Source organism: Mus caroli, unplaced genomic scaffold (assembly GCF_978045245.1).
Source record: "Mus caroli unplaced genomic scaffold, Mus_caroli_1 scaffold_2, whole genome shotgun sequence".
NCBI lineage: Eukaryota > Metazoa > Chordata > Mammalia > Rodentia > Muridae > Mus > Mus caroli.
The window spans coordinates 110,819,723-110,837,935 of NW_028227257.1; the positions used below are offsets into that span (position 1 = coordinate 110,819,723).

Here is an 18,213-nt window from a genome sequence, read left to right on the forward strand (position 1 = left end):
AAGAAAAAGAAAGAAAGAAAGCATACCACAGCTGATTTTGTTTATTACAGTGTGTGTGTGTCACAGTGTGTGTGAACACTTGTCACAGTGCATGTGTGAAGTCATGAAGTCAGTTCTTTCTCTCCTTTATGTATGTGGTTTCCAGCCTAAGTTTGGGCTGCCAAGCTTGTATAGCTGCTAAGACACCTTACTGACTCAGAAGACGATTTAAAAGCTCATTCTTCCTACCAAGTGTATAAAATATATCTTTTGTTTTGTTTTGTTGGGGTTATTTTTGTTTGTTTGTTTTTTTTTTTTTTGGTTTTTTCGAGACAGGGTTTCTCTGTATAGCCCTGGCTGTCCTGGAACTCACTTTGTAGACCAGGCTGGCCTCGAACTCAGAAATCTGCCTGCCTCTGCCTCCCCAGTGCTGGGATTAAAGGTGTGCCCGGCTGTGATTCAGTTTTACTTAGACTAAATTACCAGGAAGTAGGAAAAAAAAAAAGTCTAATGACACTGAAGAATACCAGGAGTTTGCTCCTGAAATTACACTTTTTGTATATGCCTATGAAGGTAATTAGTCAAGTTAGGTTTTCTGCATTTACTTTGTGTGTAGACAAGATTATGCTTAAGTAAAATTTTCTAACATAACAATTGGATTGGAATAAAGGCATGTTTCCAAAACAAACATTCTAGCAGATGTAACCTATATTAGAATTTCAAACAGAGGTTGAGCAGGACATGCTGATGCATGCCTTTAATCCTACCACTTGGGAGGCGGTGTGTGTGTGCGCGCACTCGAGTGCATGTGTACTTATCTGTGTGTACATGACTTACCCAGGGCTACACAGAGATCTTGTCATACACACACACCAAAAGAGATTGAAGAAAGTAGTGAATAATGATCTGCAGAGGACTTACAAACGCTAAACACTGTGCAAAGTTCTTCACAACTATAATTTTCCTATTGTATATTGTACTTACAGTATATTGTCCATGACTTCTGAAGAACCATAAGTGAGGCTGTGCTTGTCCCAGACACATACGTACAGAAGCACACATAAATTAGAAAAAACTGACAGCACAGAACACATCTAAACCCACAAAACCTCATGCTTATTTATAATCTCTACTTATCCAAGTAAGAGTTCCCTTAACCGTGCACCCGTTCTTACCCTTAGACTTCGGAATCAGCTCTCCGCAACTGAGTATCCGAACTTCAGCAAATGGTTTGCTAGCAGCATCTGTTTTCTGGTTTTCAATCTCTCTCACAACTTCCTGACCAGAGATCACTTGCCCAAAAACAACATGATGCCTGAAATGTCATGTAAAAATTATTAAATAAAAGCTTCTTACTTTAATACAACAAAATAAAGTATGTTGTAAGATATTAAAATAATCTTTACCCATCTAAATGAGGAGTTGGTTTTGTTGTTCTTTTGGAATTCATCAGATAAAATAAAAACAGAAAAACAAAGTTAGCTTCTAAAAAAACAAAAAAGTGCACTGAACATAAGAAATCATGTGATACCCTTACATAGCAGAGCCTCATGAGTGCAAAGGGTTTCCCATAGAGTTTTACAAAAGCTTGTTCCGAATATAAAAGCCATGCCTATTGACTGCTGAAGACAGTGAGTGCATGCAGTTGACATTTAGAATTATTTCTATCCACTTGTATTTCTACTTGTCACTATGTTTTTATTAAATATTCCTGGTTGTATGATGTTCTGTTGTATTGACACTGCTAAACTTACCAAATCATTCTACTAACTTATGGGTTTAACAATGGAGCTTTTCACCCTTTTTTTTTTTTTTTTTTTTTAAGATTTTATTTTATGAATTCAAGTACACTGTAGTTATCTTCAGACACATCTGAAGAGGGCATGGGATCCCATTACAGATGGTTGTGAGCCAACATGTGGTTGCTGAGAATTGAATTCAGTCATGACCTCTGGAAGAGCAGTCAGTGCTCTTAACCACTGAGCCATCTCTCCAGCCTCACCCTAACCTTTTAAACAGTTAAAGTGGAGGGTTTTAGAGGAATTGAGAGAGGTGGGAACAGTCAGTCTGATGGCTCTGAGATATATTTGCTGAACCTGAATAGAAACAGTCCACTTAATTTCATATATTTTAAAAATTAACTGCCAACATTTAATTGTAGGTACTTCTGCATGAAAATCCAATTTCCAAATCTCTCTGGAATATCTGAAAATGATAGTACCTAGTTTATGGAATATGTAACCATTACTTAGTGTTCCTGTTTTCTTCAACACAGGTTTTAATAGCTGAGATTCTATGTTCCAACAGGCTTACTTATGTTATTCAACTTCTCTAGGCTTTTGAGCTTGTTATCTGTGATATTGAATAAAATTTTGTGTTGAAGAAAAGTTGAATTAAACTGGGTCAACCTCAAACAAGAGCATAATAATTACATGTACTGGGGAAGTTAAGATGGGGTTCAAGGACCCTGATCAAGAGACTTTCAAATCAAACTCACCTGAATCTAAAGAAAGCACTTATTGTTCAATGCATTTTTTGCAAGTACCCCTACCCCTCTTTTATTCTCAAGGTCAACCTCAAAACTATGTAGTTAGAAGCCTGGTATTTGGTTACATAGAGACATACTGGTATATAAAACCTCTTAAGGATAAAACCTCTTAAGGATAGATAAAAAAGCTTGAGTTTGATCCCTAAAATCCACATAGAAAGCTGGGTACAGTAGTGGATGGTACCTGATGTGGTGGATGTATTTCCGATTTTGTTCTCTGACAATGGCAATGTCTTAAGCCACCTATTACTTTTTCAGCAAGCTCTATCACCTGAGACTTTAGTAACCATTCTACTATACCATCAGTGATTGTTTTACTTCTATAATTTTACAATCTCTCTCTTATAAAGGCAATAGGGACAGTTAGCAGGGATATTTGAAACCTTAAATACATACATAAAGAACTGAGAGCCATTTGTATCCTTCCCTCTGTTGGCCATTGATAAGAGAAACTCTTTGTTGTGTTTAACAGCAAAACTCTCATCTATATAAAGAGAAGAAAATTTTCAGTTATATTAGAAGTGTAAGCTCCAAGACACTTATTTTTCAAGACTGGGGAGATGGCTCAGTGGTTAAGAGGCTTGCTGTGCAAACATTGAGGACTCATGTAGAAAACCATGTTGACCATTGCATACTTGTAACCTCAGTGCTGTGGGAGGTAGTAATAGAAAAACTGCCGGGACTTGCTGGCTGATAGCTTGGCTTAGATTCAGTGACACTGTCTCAAAGGAGTAAAGGAGAATGGTAGAACACCTGATGTCTTCCTCTAGCCTGTACACGGGAGGAAATGCTCACATTTGCTTACACATGTGCATATACATCACACTCAAAATAATTCATTTTCCATTCTTGTTCACAATGGATATTTTCCTGTTTGAGACAGGGTCTTGCATTTAAACTAAGTTGGCCTCCAAATCCTTTCTGAACCTCCCCAGTGCTGGTATTACAGTTCAGTGCTACCATGCCTGGCTGGATGTGTTCTTTACTGTCAAACACAACATAACAAGGTCAGGTTATGAAGAAAGAAAGAACCTATTATGAACCAATTTTTACCCCTGTAATTTTAGATTTATTACTAATTTTTCCTCCCTGGTGTAAAGGATTGAACTCAGAACTCCAAGCATGCTATCAAGCTCTCTTATCTCTCAGTCTAAGATACTTAAAAGTTCTTGCCTACCATCAACAATGCCCTGGGTTTGATCCCAGCATTGTACTAAAAATAAATAGCAAGGTTGTAAGAGTCCAGATGTATTTCTTTACATTTTATCCCTTTCACTCATGAGCATGGAGAGAGAAACATCACAGTCTAGACTCATTAACTGAACCTCCATCAGAGCATTATTTACTTCAATGGTAAGAACTTTTCTTTTAATCTTTGATTAGAGTGAGAAAAATGTATGAGAAATTTGAAACAATATTCTCTTGAATACCAAAAGTAAAATATGAAAACCATTAAGTTATCTCTATATTCATATGCTTAATTCCTACTGTAATTTATAGTGAGTAAAAATTCTAAAAACAAATATAAAAACTTTACCTTCAAAGAATCCTCCATAAATAGATTCTCCTCCTCTTCCATTCCCTAGTTATGAAAAACACTCTTAGAACTCAGGATAGTAAACGCAGTCAAATGCTTCTCATCAAGTATGTATACAAATGACTGCACCAATAACACTCAAAGGAACACAACAAATTAAAACACATCAATATAATTTCAATAACAAGAGGACTGACTCTTGTAAATTGTCCTCTGTTCTCCATTTCCCTGTACAACACACACTACCCCAAACCTTTATGTTTAACAAAAAATATGTCTTGTCTTTTATAGGATTCAAAATCTCACCTTCACTGAAGTCACCACCCTGAACCATGAAATCCTTGACAACTCTATGAAAGAGACAGCTCTTATAATGTAATGGCTTCTGAGTTGATTTCCCTGTCCCTTTTTCACCTGGAGAAAGAAATAGTCATAGATCAATGAAAAGACTGAAATATTAGTAAAGCCCATATTATTCTAGAGTACACAGAAATCAATCTCAGATAAAATCTTATTACAACTAGTATTTATTTTTAATTAACTTGAAATTTTTGAACCCAAGTCTATCTTTGTAACTCATGCTGCCATTACACTGACAGTCCTCCTCTCAGCTTCCCAAGGGTTGGGATTACAGGCCCCCTTGCATGTGGTCCAGAATGGTCTTGAATGTATGCTCCTGACTCAGCCTGAGTTTTGACATTATATGTCTTCATCCCAATGCAGGGTTCACAGCTAGTATTTCTAGAAATTAGGACAGTTGAAAATGCAAACAAACCTGTACAAAGGCAGCGAAAGTTCTCACAAGTTTTGGGACATACATCAGAAAATAATTCAAAGACAACTCTTCCAGCTGAAAAAGAAGGTAACTGGTTTAAATATCTTGAGTACAATTTTATATTCTAGTATGTTAATTAGAATATTTTCTTAATTTATATATTTATATAAATATTCTTACCAGGTTGATTATTGATGGCAATGTCAAAAAAACATCGAGGACGCTGGACCTTTATCCCCATGGTTCCAACACTTCAGTCTGTAAGTGCATAAATATGGTACAGTTTTAGGCAGCCAACTAAAATGGCAAAGATTTTCTATTAATGTCTAAAAGCAAAATCTATTGCACATAAATTACAAATGTTGTTGAACTTATTTTACATTTGTCTCCTTGGGGTAACTCACTATGATTCTTGGAGATTAGACTATACTTTGAGGAAAACTAGAAAAGACTTTAAAGATTAAGGCATAGTAATTACTGGGCAGGAGTTATGTTAATCTTCTTTTATTATTCCAATTTTAGTAAATGTGCTCCTAAAGAGAACCATCATTATCATATAATAAATTCCTATTTTACCAACCAAAACCAGATTACTAACCCCATACAGAATACTGTATTAAGTCTGTAAAACTAAAGAACAAAACATGTATATTACCTTTAAGTTGGGGGAAACAATAAAAAACAAAAATCCACCAAGAATGACTGAGCCAATTGTTTTGCTCCTAGGAAAGAAAAATGAGAGCTCTAATTAAAATGTAAGATATTAAAGAAAAATATTCAAGTTTCCAAACAAAACCAAAAATAAATCATCTGTGAAGAAAAGGAAGAGGTTTTGTTTCTGAGGCAAAATCTCATCAAGTATTACCTTCTGGCTAACTTTGTACTCACTTTATAGCCTAGGCTGGCCTACAATTTATGGCAATCCTTCTGCCTCAGCCTCCTGAATGCTGGGATGACAGGTGCATATTACTACACCTGAAATGAAAGGTGGGGATTTTAATAATACTAATATAAGGTAGATAGAATTCTGATCAAAAGCATATTCAATTTTACATGAGGTTACTTCTGGTCATGAGCAACTAACAGCCTATGACAGGCACATAGTACTGTGTGAAATACTATGAAGGTAGCTGTATTTATACAGCAGGTACCTTTTACTTGATAGTGTTTTGTAAATCATTTATTTTAAGGGTTTATAATGTCTAATTATAAGACTTGGTAGGGAATGATACAGTAAGGGGAAGAATTGATAAAGCAAAACTGGCAAGTATTAAATAACAGCCAAGCTAACAGAATACAAAAATAACCATTTCATTTGCTCAGAAGAGATTGAAATACACATGCTTTTATTTAAACTATCACACCTAAATGACTAAAGTGCCTTAGCAAACAGCCTGTGATATGTTACACAGAGTAAGAAATACCCTGAAAGGTCTATACTCATCACTCTAAAGAGTCTTCCTTGCCTCACTTACACATGGTACTCATGTTCTACCACGGAGTTATACCCTGGCACAAATTAGCTGAAAATTTGAGGCAATTATAGATTTATATCCAGTTACAGAAAATAACTTAAGGATTGGCATAGTGGTTCACCTTTTTAAATCCAAACACTGGGGAACTTAAGTCAGGGTAACAGTGATATTCTGTCTTAAAAACACAACAAAACAAAACAAAACAAAAACTACCATGCCCATACCTTTAATCCTAGAACTTGAGAAACAAAAGCAGGTGGATCTGGAGGCTATCCTAGTCTATCTACATGGATCTAGAGACTATCCTAGTCTATCTACATAAAGAGTCAAAGGCAGAGCTACATTAATAGAGAACCTGTCTCAAAACAAAAAAACTAACGAACAATGGTGACACAAAAGATGACTTATATACTATGTCTCTAATGTTACTAAATGGGAAAGCAAAGTGGTACAGCAGTTAGGAACAATTAGCTGCTCTTCAAGAAAACCAAAGTTTAAGTCCCAGCACCCAATGGTCTCTCATAGGCACCTGTAACACTCCAGTTTCAAGGTATCTACTGTCCTCTTGTGACCTTTACAGACATGAACACACATACACACAGGCAAAACACCCCCCCACACAAAATAATAATTTTTAAAATAAATAAAATTGCTAAGATGCTATTACTAATTACTACTAGAGACTTAACAATTGCTAATCATAAATAGGATGTTTCCTCTATATTTATGACTCTTAAATATTACTTAATAATATCTAAAATCTAAAACAATAAGACAAACATCTAATCAACTTCTCATTTTTTCCAAGAAAAAAAGGATTGCCAAGATTACATTACTAAGATATAGAAAATTTAATTCAAAGAAAAATTAAACCCATAAAAATTTCAAGAAAATGGCCATATAATTCTGTATTCCCAGCATTCCAGAGTCATCTTCTAAAACAAACCTAGGCTATGTAGCAAGACTCATTTCAGGAGGGAAAAAAATTTAGCCACCAGTTGTCTCAGAATATAACCAAATCTTTTGGGATTAATTATCTGTGAATATTTGTTTGCCACAAATTCATTTAGCCTGAATGAGTTATAGCTAATCTAATCTCATAAAACCCAGATTTGAATTTTTTGAAAAGTAATTACACCTGGCGCAGTGCCCCATTTTGTAGTGATTAGCACGTGCTGCTCCCATTATAATGATGGAATGCATGTTCTAGTCTGACCTTGTTTCCATTACTGATTATGAACTGTAACCATTATCATCTACTTAATGTTATTATAAACTCAATTTACCTATTTGACTTCCTCAGAAATGAGTGATACTGAATTTTTTTTTTTTCATATTAGAACTACTTTTTTTTGAGACAGGATCATGCAATGTAGCTCAGGTTGAACTTCAACTTTCTATCCTCCTGCTTCCACCTCCTAAGTACTGATTCCAAGAGTACAGCATGATGTTTGGCATGAAAATACTTTGTTTATTGATCTTGTTTTAAATGTTTATTAATCACTTTGCATGTTAACAATAAAATAATTTTTATAAACAAAATGCTAAACTTCTTCAAATGTTTCAGAAACATCAGTGAGTGGTCAGAAATGCATTTTGCACTTTCATCTGTAAAATGATTTCCATATTCACCCTAATGGGTCTTTAAGATGCCAGGGGGAAAAGAATCAGTATATAGGCAGCTAATTATTAAATGGAGTATTTGTAATTAGATAGTAATGTAGTGATTTTATCACATTAAAGAGTATAGTCAGCCGGGCGTGGTGGCGCACGCCTTTAATCCCAGCACTTGGGAGGCAGAGAAGGGCGGATTTCTTAGTTCGAGGCCAGCCTGGTCTACAAAGTGAGTGCCAGGACAGCCAGGGCTACACTGAGAAACCCTGTCTCAAAAAACCAAAAAAAAAAAAAAAAAAGAAAGAGTATAGTCAGCAATACACTGACTCTAAGAGTCTCAATACTTAAAGGGACAGTGGATTTTTTTTTTAAATTAAATTTTCTATATCTTAGTAATGTAATCTTTTAAAAGCCACCATATGGTTGCTAGGATTTGAACTCAGGACCTTCAGAAGAGCAGTCAGTGCTCTTAACCGCTGAACTATCTCTCGCCCCCGAGTGGATTCTTTAAATGACTAGGATGACAACCAAGGCTTTCCTTCTTTGTTCCTTCTAATTCTTCTGGCCATATGTCCCTTAAGATTCAGTTCAGTCACAGTACTCTAGAAACGTCTATCTCCAGGCTGAATGAGCCTCCCTGCGTGCAAATTATAAACTCATCTATAAATTTCACCAAAATCTTCCTGGCTTTTTGTTTTGTTTTTAATTAGATTAGATATCTTCTTCATTTACATTTCAAATGCTATCCCAAAAGTCCCCTATACCCTCCCCCAGCACTTTTGGGTTGTTTTTAAAAAAACAAAAACACAAAACAGTACGCACAACCCCCCCCCCCCAAGATCTTCCATGGTTGTCAAAGATGGCCCTAAACACACCCTGTGTGTCCCAGGCAGGTCATGAACTTATTTAACAGCCTCCTGTCTCAGTTTTTTAAGTATTTGGAAGTATATGCCTGTGTCACAAGTCCCTTCTAAAACTTTGTCTTCTACACAAAGCACAGTGCCACCCCCAGAGACTTCATCATCAAATTGAAAGAATGCTAATTAATGCAAATATGCCTGGAAGCAGTATTCTGTTGTTGTTGGCATTTATTTTTTTGTTTTCATTTTTTTCATAAATAAGTCTTTTCTTTTTTTTAAGATTTATTTTATTTATATCACTACACTGTAGCTGTCTTCAGACACATCAGAAGAGGGCGACGGATCTCATTACAGATTGTTGTGAGCCACCATGTGGTTGCTAGGAATTGAACTCAGGAGCTTTGGAAGAGCAGTCAGTGTTCTTAACCACTGGGCCATCTCCCCAGCCCTTGTTTTCAACGCCACCCCCCCCCCCCCCCACACACACACACACCCTGCCCGGGGTTTCTCTGTGTAGCCCTGGCTGCCTGGCTGTCCTGGAACTCACTTTGTAGGCCAAGCTGGCCTCGAACTCTGAAATCTGCCTGCCTCTGCCTCCCCAGTGCTGGGATTAAAGGCGTGCACCACCATGCCCGGCTTGTTTTCATTTTTTTACAAATAGTTTTAAGTAACCTGGCCTGCCATGTAGCTTGAGAATAACATTAAATTCCTTATTCTCTTTCGTCCACCTCCTAACTGCTGGGGTGACAAGTGTGTACCAAAACACCCACACAGATCTTGTGTTTCCTATTATAACCGGTGTTTTCTCCCCTATATATATGCTTTTCACATGAGATATTGTTATTATTGACTCTCCCGAAAGAAAGGTAATATGCTCTTATCAGATAGGCTTATTTTAAAAAATTTAGTGTTTGTTGTTGCTGTTTTGAAACAGGGTTTTTTAATGTAGTCCTGGCCATCCTGGAACTTGAGCTGGCCTAGAACAGAGACCCACACGCCTCCGCTGGATTGAAGAATTAGAACAGCACACCCAAGCATCTGATAGGATAGGTTTGTTGACAAATAACAGGTTCTATATCAGACTCAAGTTAGATTAATTAAAGCTATATTGGATTTTTAAAATTACCTTTTTTTATAAATGTATTTTGCTTTTTTGAATTATGGTACTTCATAAACAAAAAAACATAATTTCTGTAAGCCCTTAACTGCATAAAACATTACATTTAAACTGGTACATTCAAACTGCTATCTCCATTCTTTGACAGTCTAAAGAAAAAAAAATGTCAAATATGGTATTAATACATGATAACAAAATGTCATTCCAGGAAAAAATTTTGGATACCAACATAATAGTCTAGACATGTTCCATGTTTTTAAAGTCAAATTTAAAATAAGTTTATTAAATACGTCTACTACTTGAACAATTTTTAACTTTAGAAGACTGTCTTATTCATCTACAGTATGTATATATGTATGTCTGTACACACACACACACACACACACACACATATATATTAAGGTATTAGTAAAAATATGTACAGACTGGTGAGTTGACTCAGCCATTAATGTCATTTGTCCCTCTTGCTGAGGTTCAATTCCCAGAACCCACACAGTGGTTCACAATCATCTATAACTCCACTCCCAGAGAATCTGACATGCTCTTCTGTCCTCCAAAGACACCAGGCACACATATGCTACACACACACACACACACACACACAGACACACACACATATACATACATGTAGGTAAAACACTCAATGCACACATAAAATTCTAAAAAAGAATATGTGCATATAAACATAAAACCAATATTATGTTGATTAATGCTACACTGATAAGCAGTTTTCAGAAACATTAACATCTAATAATAAAGTATCATTATTTTGTGTTTTCCACATTACCTTGAGAATTTTTTACACTTACTTTTTAGTGGGGCGGTATATGTAATGCACATGTGTGTAGGTCAGAGGACAACTCAGAGGAATTGATTTTTTTCTTCTACTATGTGGCTTCCAGGGAGAGAATTCAGATCCTCAGACTTAGTAGTAAGTGCTTTTACCTGCTGAGTCACTTTTCAGCCTTCTATATTACTTCTAGTATTATTCCCAGGGAAGACTAAGTTTTGAATACAAAGAGAAGGGAACCTTTGTTACATCTAGATTTTTTTAAAAACTTAATTAAAAAAATTTGAGAATTCCATACATGAGTATTATTGTATTTAAATTGCTTCTAACACCCCCTCTCCTACATCCTCCCAAAAGTCCCCTTAAATTCATGACCTCTGTTTTATACACACACACATTCAAACTACTGGGCCCTTTTAATGTTGTTCACATATGCATGTGTTTTAGACTATTTGGGATTGGATAACCTATCAGGGTCTCATCTCTGAAGAGAACTTAAATATCTTCCCGTTTTCAGCAGTCATCAACTGACAATAACTCTTCATCTAGGGGTAGAGTCTTCTGAAATTTTCTTAATCCATACTGGCATGTCAATTGATGTTTGTCATTAAGCAAGTCTTGGAAGATTTGTTTTGTATTCATCTTCCCTTGTCAGGTCTAAAAGACACTTTCTTGATGTTTAGACATTAATTGTCCCCCAAAGGCAGTATGTTAAAGGTTTTGTAACCAGTCTTTGGCACTACCGGGAGATGGAGGATCTTTTAGGAGATGGGGACTAATGGAATGAAGTTGACTCACTGGAGGCGAGTCCTTGAAGGCAGTACTGGGACAGCCCCCTCCCTCCATCCTCTGTTTCCTGGACTCCACAAGAAGACATTTTGCTCTACTGTGTGTCCCCCACCATGTAATGCCTGGCTACAGGATCCAAAGGAACAGGCCAACAGGACTGAGACCTCCAGAACTGGGCAAAAATATATCCCTCCTTTTAAAAAAATTTCCTGCTAGGGAAGCACTTTAACATTCAAACCAGCTTCATCAGCTCACTCTTAAAGTATGCACATGGATCAAATAAAAAATGAAAATTAACTAATTATAAATATTTGCATACATTTATAAATGTATACACTGCTGATGAATTAAGTAAAACAAGCTAACATTTTGAGTTGTCAGGAAAAGTCACCTATGCTTTTCCAAATAGAACCATTTTCTTTAATGTTTTTAATATACACAAACTACTGGTATGAAAAAAATGAGCTGGTAGAAAAACACCACTTAACAGGTATTCTGAAAACTTAGGAGTTAGTTTGTGGTCCAGTGATCTAGCACTTGCCCCCAGTTGTGAAGTCTTGAATCTATGCACACAAACGGAAGTGGAGAAGGGTTAAGAATACAGCTCAGTGGTGCTTGCCCTAACAATGCCAACGACCTCAAACAAAGCAAAAAATGCGCCTTGTCAGTAAAAGTCCAATTATAGCAGTCTTCTCTGAATATTTGAAGTACTGCCTGCACATCTCAAGGTCCAAATTTTGGCCTACAGAAATAAAAATACAATTTTTGTTAAAGATACACACACACACCAACCTACTTAAGGGAGCGAGCAGGACAACCCAATCAATTCAATAAAGCTTAAAGAAACTGTTAAGCAACTAGCTTCTTTTAAACAGAGAGAAATGTAAACTATTTCATGACTAATAACACTCCACATTATTAAAATTAAAGAGTGGGGTCCCTAAGGTGTTTTTGTTTGTCTCATCAAGTTGTTCAGGCTGGCCTTGATTGGTGACCCTTTCTCTTCAGCCCGGAATTATAGACATTGTGACACCAAATCAGGAGTTCCACTTTTAGGTAAGTTAGAAGCAGCCTTTCTAAGTATCTGTGCAGTTCCTGGACTTATGGCAATCTTTTAAAACTTATAAAAAAGGTTTCCTCGAACTGTCCAGTATCTGTTACAAAATAGCAATTACTAGTCATCATATTCTTTATACAATGGGAATGACACGAACACAAATCTTATCCTTTCTGGATTTAGCTTCTGAAAGTTAATATGGACCTTCCAAATTTTCAAAACACTGTATTATTTCTTAAATGTTCTGGTGATCAAAAACAAACAAAGAGAGTCTTTACTTATTAATCTTTACTTAGCGCAAGTAATGTATTCGTGCTAAGAAATCAAACTGAGTGCACAGGGTGGCGCTTCCATAAGGTTGTCCAAAACAATTAGACAACGGATGCCCGCTGAGGTTGACTTTGTTCGACATCAAGAGGAAATACGGAACAAATCAGTTCGTTTCTCCTAAAGGCGAACGGGGTTCAGAAACCATCTTCTCCTCAACAGAATCCTCCTCCCGCAAAGGCCCGGCCGCTTCCAGTCGCTCAGGAGCATGAGAAAACTTCTAAGGCCCTGAGGTTAACATCTCGCACTTGAGTTTTAGGAGTGTCCCTAACACCAAGGGCCTGTGTCACTTAGGCATGCACGCCAGCCGCTGTCCTACGGGAGGAAAAGGTCGGGAGGACCGGAGCCCGCGGTCGATTTTATTCCCGGGGATCCTGGCTCTGCGCCCGTCCCTCCCTAACCCTAACCTGACAGGTCCTCGCGCTGCGCCTCCCCATTCCCTAACCAGACGTCCCACCTACCACGCCGCAGCGCTCCGTCTCCCGGTTCCGAAGCCTCCAAAACGAACCTAGCTCCCGGGAGCCGAGGCTGCCGTCGCTGCCGCCATATTACAGCTTGTGCGGCAAAATGCGTCAGGGAGGAGGTGTGCGCCCGAGCCGGGAGGGCGGGGGCTGGAGAGGAAGAGCCGCTTCCTTCGCCCAGGGGCTCGGCTGCAAGCCGCCGGGCCACCACGGGGCCCCAGGCCGCGCCGCGGTCCCCGGGGCCACCCCTCCGAGCCCGAGCAGCCCAGAGACCTCGACGGAAAGACGGTTACCTCGGCCCAGAGGCCCGCCGCGGCTCCGCCCCTCGCTCTGGGCCCTTCCCGCTCTCGTCCCCAAGGCCCGCAGAAGACGACGCCGCGCCGACAGACGCTCTCGCATCCCTCACCTGCCCTGCCGCGGGCTTCTCGTCTCCCGGCCCGGTCCTGGAAAGCGCTTCAAATCTACCGCCGTCAGGAAAGGCGCTAAAGCCCACTAACCGCCTCCCTCCCCCACAGCCCAGGCCAGGCGTGGAGGGAAGGTGTCGCGCCGGAAGTACGTCAGGGATGGGTGCCGGCGACTCCCGGCGTTCCCGGGCTGACGTCAGCATCTTCTCCTTGAGCTTGTGGGGTCTTTTCTGCCTTTTAAAATACGTTCCCGACCGGTCGCTTGATGGTTTCTGAGAGTTGATTGGATCGGTGTGGGTCCGTCAGAATGTCACAGCGCTCCCGAAATGATGCGCGTCACTTTATAAACAGTGACGTGCTCTGTCGAGGTATTTAGAGAGACGTTCTGCCTCCAAGGAACCTTCAGCAAACGCTCAAAAGCTAGTAACAAAGATGAGCTACTTTCGGGGCGTGGTAGCGCATGCCTTTAATCCCAGTAGTCGGGGGTTAACATTTTATTGAGACAGGGTCTACTATATACCTTGGCTGCCTTGGAGCTCTCTATGTAGATCAGGCTGACTTCAAACTCTTTAAAAAGAGACTACCCTGCCTCTGCCTCTTATCCCAAATGCCTGGTCCAAAATAGGCACAAATACAACCATATGTATTACCTGTATGTATATGCACTATATATGTATAACTGCTTGCAGAGGTCAGAACAGGGTGTCAGATCCTCCCCGTCCCCAAACTGGAGTTAAAAGCATTACGAGACACTCAATATGGGTCTTCCTTCAAGAGCCACAAGTGCTCCTAATGGCTGAGCCATCTCGCCAGTCCTTGGCCATGTGATTTAATTTTCGAGGATGAAATTTGAGACAAAGTGGCATGCTGCTCTAGGCTTTAAGACATTGCCTCTTATTCATTTGCCATCTATTACCCAATATATTCTAATCATCCACAGACAAGGAACTGGCAGGCATTAGAATAACATAATGGAAGGAATTCAGATCCCAGAATAACTACATGGAACAGAAATGCCTCTTATCGGGCTCATTCACCTAAGATCTTAATTTGGGAGAAAAATCGATCTTTTAAAACCAGAAACAAACAAAAAGGAATTTCAGTGTAAAAATTAAATCTAGGATGCCACACAGTGGCGGCGGACACCTTTGATCCCAGCACTTAGGAGGCAGAGGCAGTCGGACCTCTTTTTTTTTTTTTTAACACTTTTTAAAAAAAATTTATTTATTATATGTAAGTACACTGTAGCTATCTTCAGACACTCCAGAAGAGGGAGTCAGATCTCATTATGGATGCTTGTGAGCTACCATGTGGATGCTGGGAATTGAACTCAGGACCTTTGCTAGAGAGCAGTCAGTGCTCTTAACCGCTGAGCCATCTCACCAGCCCCCAGTCAGATCTCTTAAGATTGAGGCTACAGAGACCTACATAGAATTTAGAAGATTGAAGTAAGGCAGAGTGTTGTACAGTTATTTCATCTGGACAGAAATGTTTCCTCCTGGAGGGAAATCAGGATGAAACTCCCAAAACTCACAAGCAAGTTTCAGGAACTCGGGCTGGAGAGATAGCAAATTGGAGCTCTTGCTGTGCAACTGCGAGGCCCAGAATTCAGATCCTTGCACCCACATAATAAGAGAGGCTTCTTGTGCAAACCTGTAATCCCAGCTCAGAAAAGTGAGTAGAGATAGGAAGGTCCCAAGACTCTCTGGCTTCCAGCCTAGCTGAGGACATCCCAGATTCAGGAAGAAAACTTGACTCAAAATGATTAGATAGAGAACAATAGACAAGGCCACGCAGTGTCCTCTCTGACTGCAATGCACATGCATTTGAATACACATGTTCAAGCTCACATGCATGGACATAGACATATACAAAGAAATGAACAGATATATCTTTTAAAAATTGCAAACATTGCTAGGAAATGGTTGTGTACACTTCTAATCCCAGCAGAGGCAGGCAGATCTCTCTGAAGTTGAGGCCAGTCTGGTCTACAGAGTTGAGTTTCAGGACAGCCAGGGGGCTACACAGAGAACCCCTGCCTGGGGGTGGGCATAAAATAACAAGAAAGTTATGAAACTCTCAGGAACCCTCTCTGTTGTTAGATGAGCTAAACAGTTTGCTGGAGAGAAGAGACTGTTTGCTGGGCTGCCTGTAAGCAGCTCTTGTAAATTGTCACCTAGACTGAGGGAGTTGTTTGGTGATGTAGCTGCGTTACAGACACTCGTTATCCTTTAAGCCCTCACCTGTGCTTGTAGAAGAAACCCCAGTACGTTTATGAGTTCACTAAGATAGACTTGAGTGAAATTGTTCCTTTGGTTTGTCATCAGTGTTCTCACTAAATATGAATAGACTTTTGTTCATATCTTCCCAGGAAAGGAACACAACACGCTAGTAGCCCAAACAGGGTTTGAAAGAACCAAAGATGCATTTGAGAGGAGCAGCTGTGTGGTCCCTGCTCTGGATGATCAGACAAGCAACTGGGCTGAGACAGCTGAGGGTGGTGTATCTGTGCAGGGACTTCTATAATGGCTCTTATGTGGTATGGGGTGACATGCCTCTCCGATAAATAGTGTTTACCATGGACCATGTGGTTTATGCTGGTTAGGTTTTTTGTTTGTTTGTTTGTTAACTTGACACAAATCTAGAGTTGTCAGATTGCTTGTAGGTCAGGGTTTTACTTTTGTTTTTTTTTTTTATTTTTGTTTTTGTTTATTTGGGGTTTTTTGGTTAATAAAGAAGGGATTAGCACGCCTTTAATCCCAGCACTCAGGAGGCAAGGCAGGAGGATTTCTGATTTTGAGGCCAGCCTGGTCTACAAAGTGAGTTCCAGGACAGCCAGGGCTATACAGAGAAACTCTGTCTCAAAAAAACAAAACAAAACAAACAAAAAATAAAACAAAAAAAAGAGAAGGGATTATCTCACTGTGAGTTGTGACACTCTCAGAAAGGTGGTCCTAGCTTGTATAAGAACCATATGCAGCATATCTCCATAGCTTCAGTTCCTGCCTCCAGGTTCCTGCCAGGCCTTACCCTGCTGATAGAGTATGACTTGAGAGTTATAAGACAGAATAAATCTCTTCCCTTTGAGTTGCTCTTGGTTATGGTATTTGTTGCATCAGTAGAAATCCTGACTAGCACAGGGATACAGGGATGCCTCCAAACAGCTGCTAGATTAAAAAATACACTGCAGTCTTGGATATTAACATATACAGAACCTGAAAATAAAGCTCTGGAGGCATGGGATAGTTTCTGCTGTGGCTGATATGACAGGCAGCTGTGGGTGAGCTGACTGTCCAGAAAGAAGGGCACATTTAAAGGAGGAATGACCACGGGAAAAAGACATGAGTGCTGTTCTCTACGTCAGTACCTGCTTTGGCAAGAAAAGGGGAAAATGAGATGGAGATGCAGCTTGCAGAACAAGGGAAAAGACATAAACCATATCTGTTCTCAAAAGCACTCCCTAGGACCCAACAATGAATCCATGGAAATATCAGACAGAAAGGAGGTAGACGAAATAATAAATACATGAAGTCTGACTTTCAATAGAGAGGGAGGGGAAGTCCATGATTTGAGATGAAGCCTGAAGCCTTACTATTCACCGAGTAGAGGAAATTATGTGTAGCAGAGCACACACTGCCTCTAAATTTCTTGAATTGAGAAAGACTTTCAAAGAAGAAGCGAAAGAGCCTTTTACAACTGTGAGGCAGTGAGACATCGGGATGAGTGCGATCAGTCAGAGTCCTGTGAAACAGGAGAAACTGAGAAACAACTACTCATCCCTCTTTGAGGCAAAAGCTGTATAACCTGAAGCTACATGAGGAAAATCAGTCCCTGATAGGCTAGCTCATTTGACTCACTGGAGACAGTTGTCCTTGGCAGTGGTTGCCATGAATACCAGGGATTGAGAAGCAATAGAGGAAGGACAGGCATTGCTAAGGAAAATGAGCTTGAGAGAGTGTGTGTTTGCTATGCAGTTCACCAGGCCACATCAGTGTGCATTCACAGACAAACTGAAAAATCATTCAGCAAGAACATTGGAAATTGTATGAGATTTTTTTTTTTCCACCAAGCCGATAGTGGGACATGATCTTTTGGGGTAGAAGAACCTGCGTCAGATCTGAATGGTTTAGGCCAGTGATTATTTTAGGTTCCTGAAGTGCTAAAGAATCCAGGAGAGAATGGGGGAAGAGAGGGGGTGGAAAACAGTTAATGGGGCCTGTCTGAGTCACTCAAAAGCAAATGTGGCAAGATTTGGTTTTAGCTGTAGTTCCTAGGGAAAGGCGTGACAAGAAGTCAAATTCAGTAATTAGGAGCAATGGAGGGTTCATAATGCAAACAGCAGTCTACCAAAAGAAAGTCAGAAGGAGTGTGAGACAGGAGGGCAAGCTTTTAGAGATGACGAAGAATCCCCACCAGAATGTGCTGTTTGTATTTATCTCCTGTAAGAGTGCATTGCAGGGAATTTTTTTTTTTTTTTTTG

The 18,213-nt window shown here is 39.4% G+C and overlaps 1 protein-coding gene across 5 annotated transcripts in view; it reads right to left on the reverse strand.

Moving 5' to 3' along the window:
- Ppig (peptidylprolyl isomerase G) overlaps positions 1–13,892 on the reverse strand; it is a 28,252-nt gene extending 14,360 nt beyond the window's left edge. Inside the window, exons 1-10 of one of the 5 annotated variants that reach the window (XM_085834800.1) lie at positions 13,736–13,867; positions 5,728–5,814; positions 5,495–5,561; positions 5,020–5,097; positions 4,840–4,914; positions 4,371–4,478; positions 4,065–4,109; positions 2,924–3,011; positions 1,386–1,415; positions 1,155–1,294 (exon numbers count right to left, since the gene is read on the reverse strand). In XM_085834800.1, the coding sequence (XP_085690926.1) occupies positions 1,155–1,294; positions 1,386–1,415; positions 2,924–3,011; positions 4,065–4,109; positions 4,371–4,478; positions 4,840–4,914; positions 5,020–5,080 (547 nt within the window). In that variant the 5' untranslated portion in view covers positions 5,081–5,097; positions 5,495–5,561; positions 5,728–5,814; positions 13,736–13,867. Of the gene's footprint in view, positions 1–1,154; positions 1,295–1,385; positions 1,416–2,923; positions 3,012–4,064; positions 4,110–4,370; positions 4,479–4,839; positions 4,915–5,019; positions 5,098–5,494; positions 5,562–5,727; positions 5,815–13,329; positions 13,589–13,622; positions 13,646–13,735 lie in introns of those variants that run through there. The other 4 variants (XM_021183724.3, XM_021183715.3, XM_085834801.1 and 1 more) reach the window with 4 other exon arrangements.
- Positions 13,893–18,213: the final 4,321 nt, after the last annotated feature.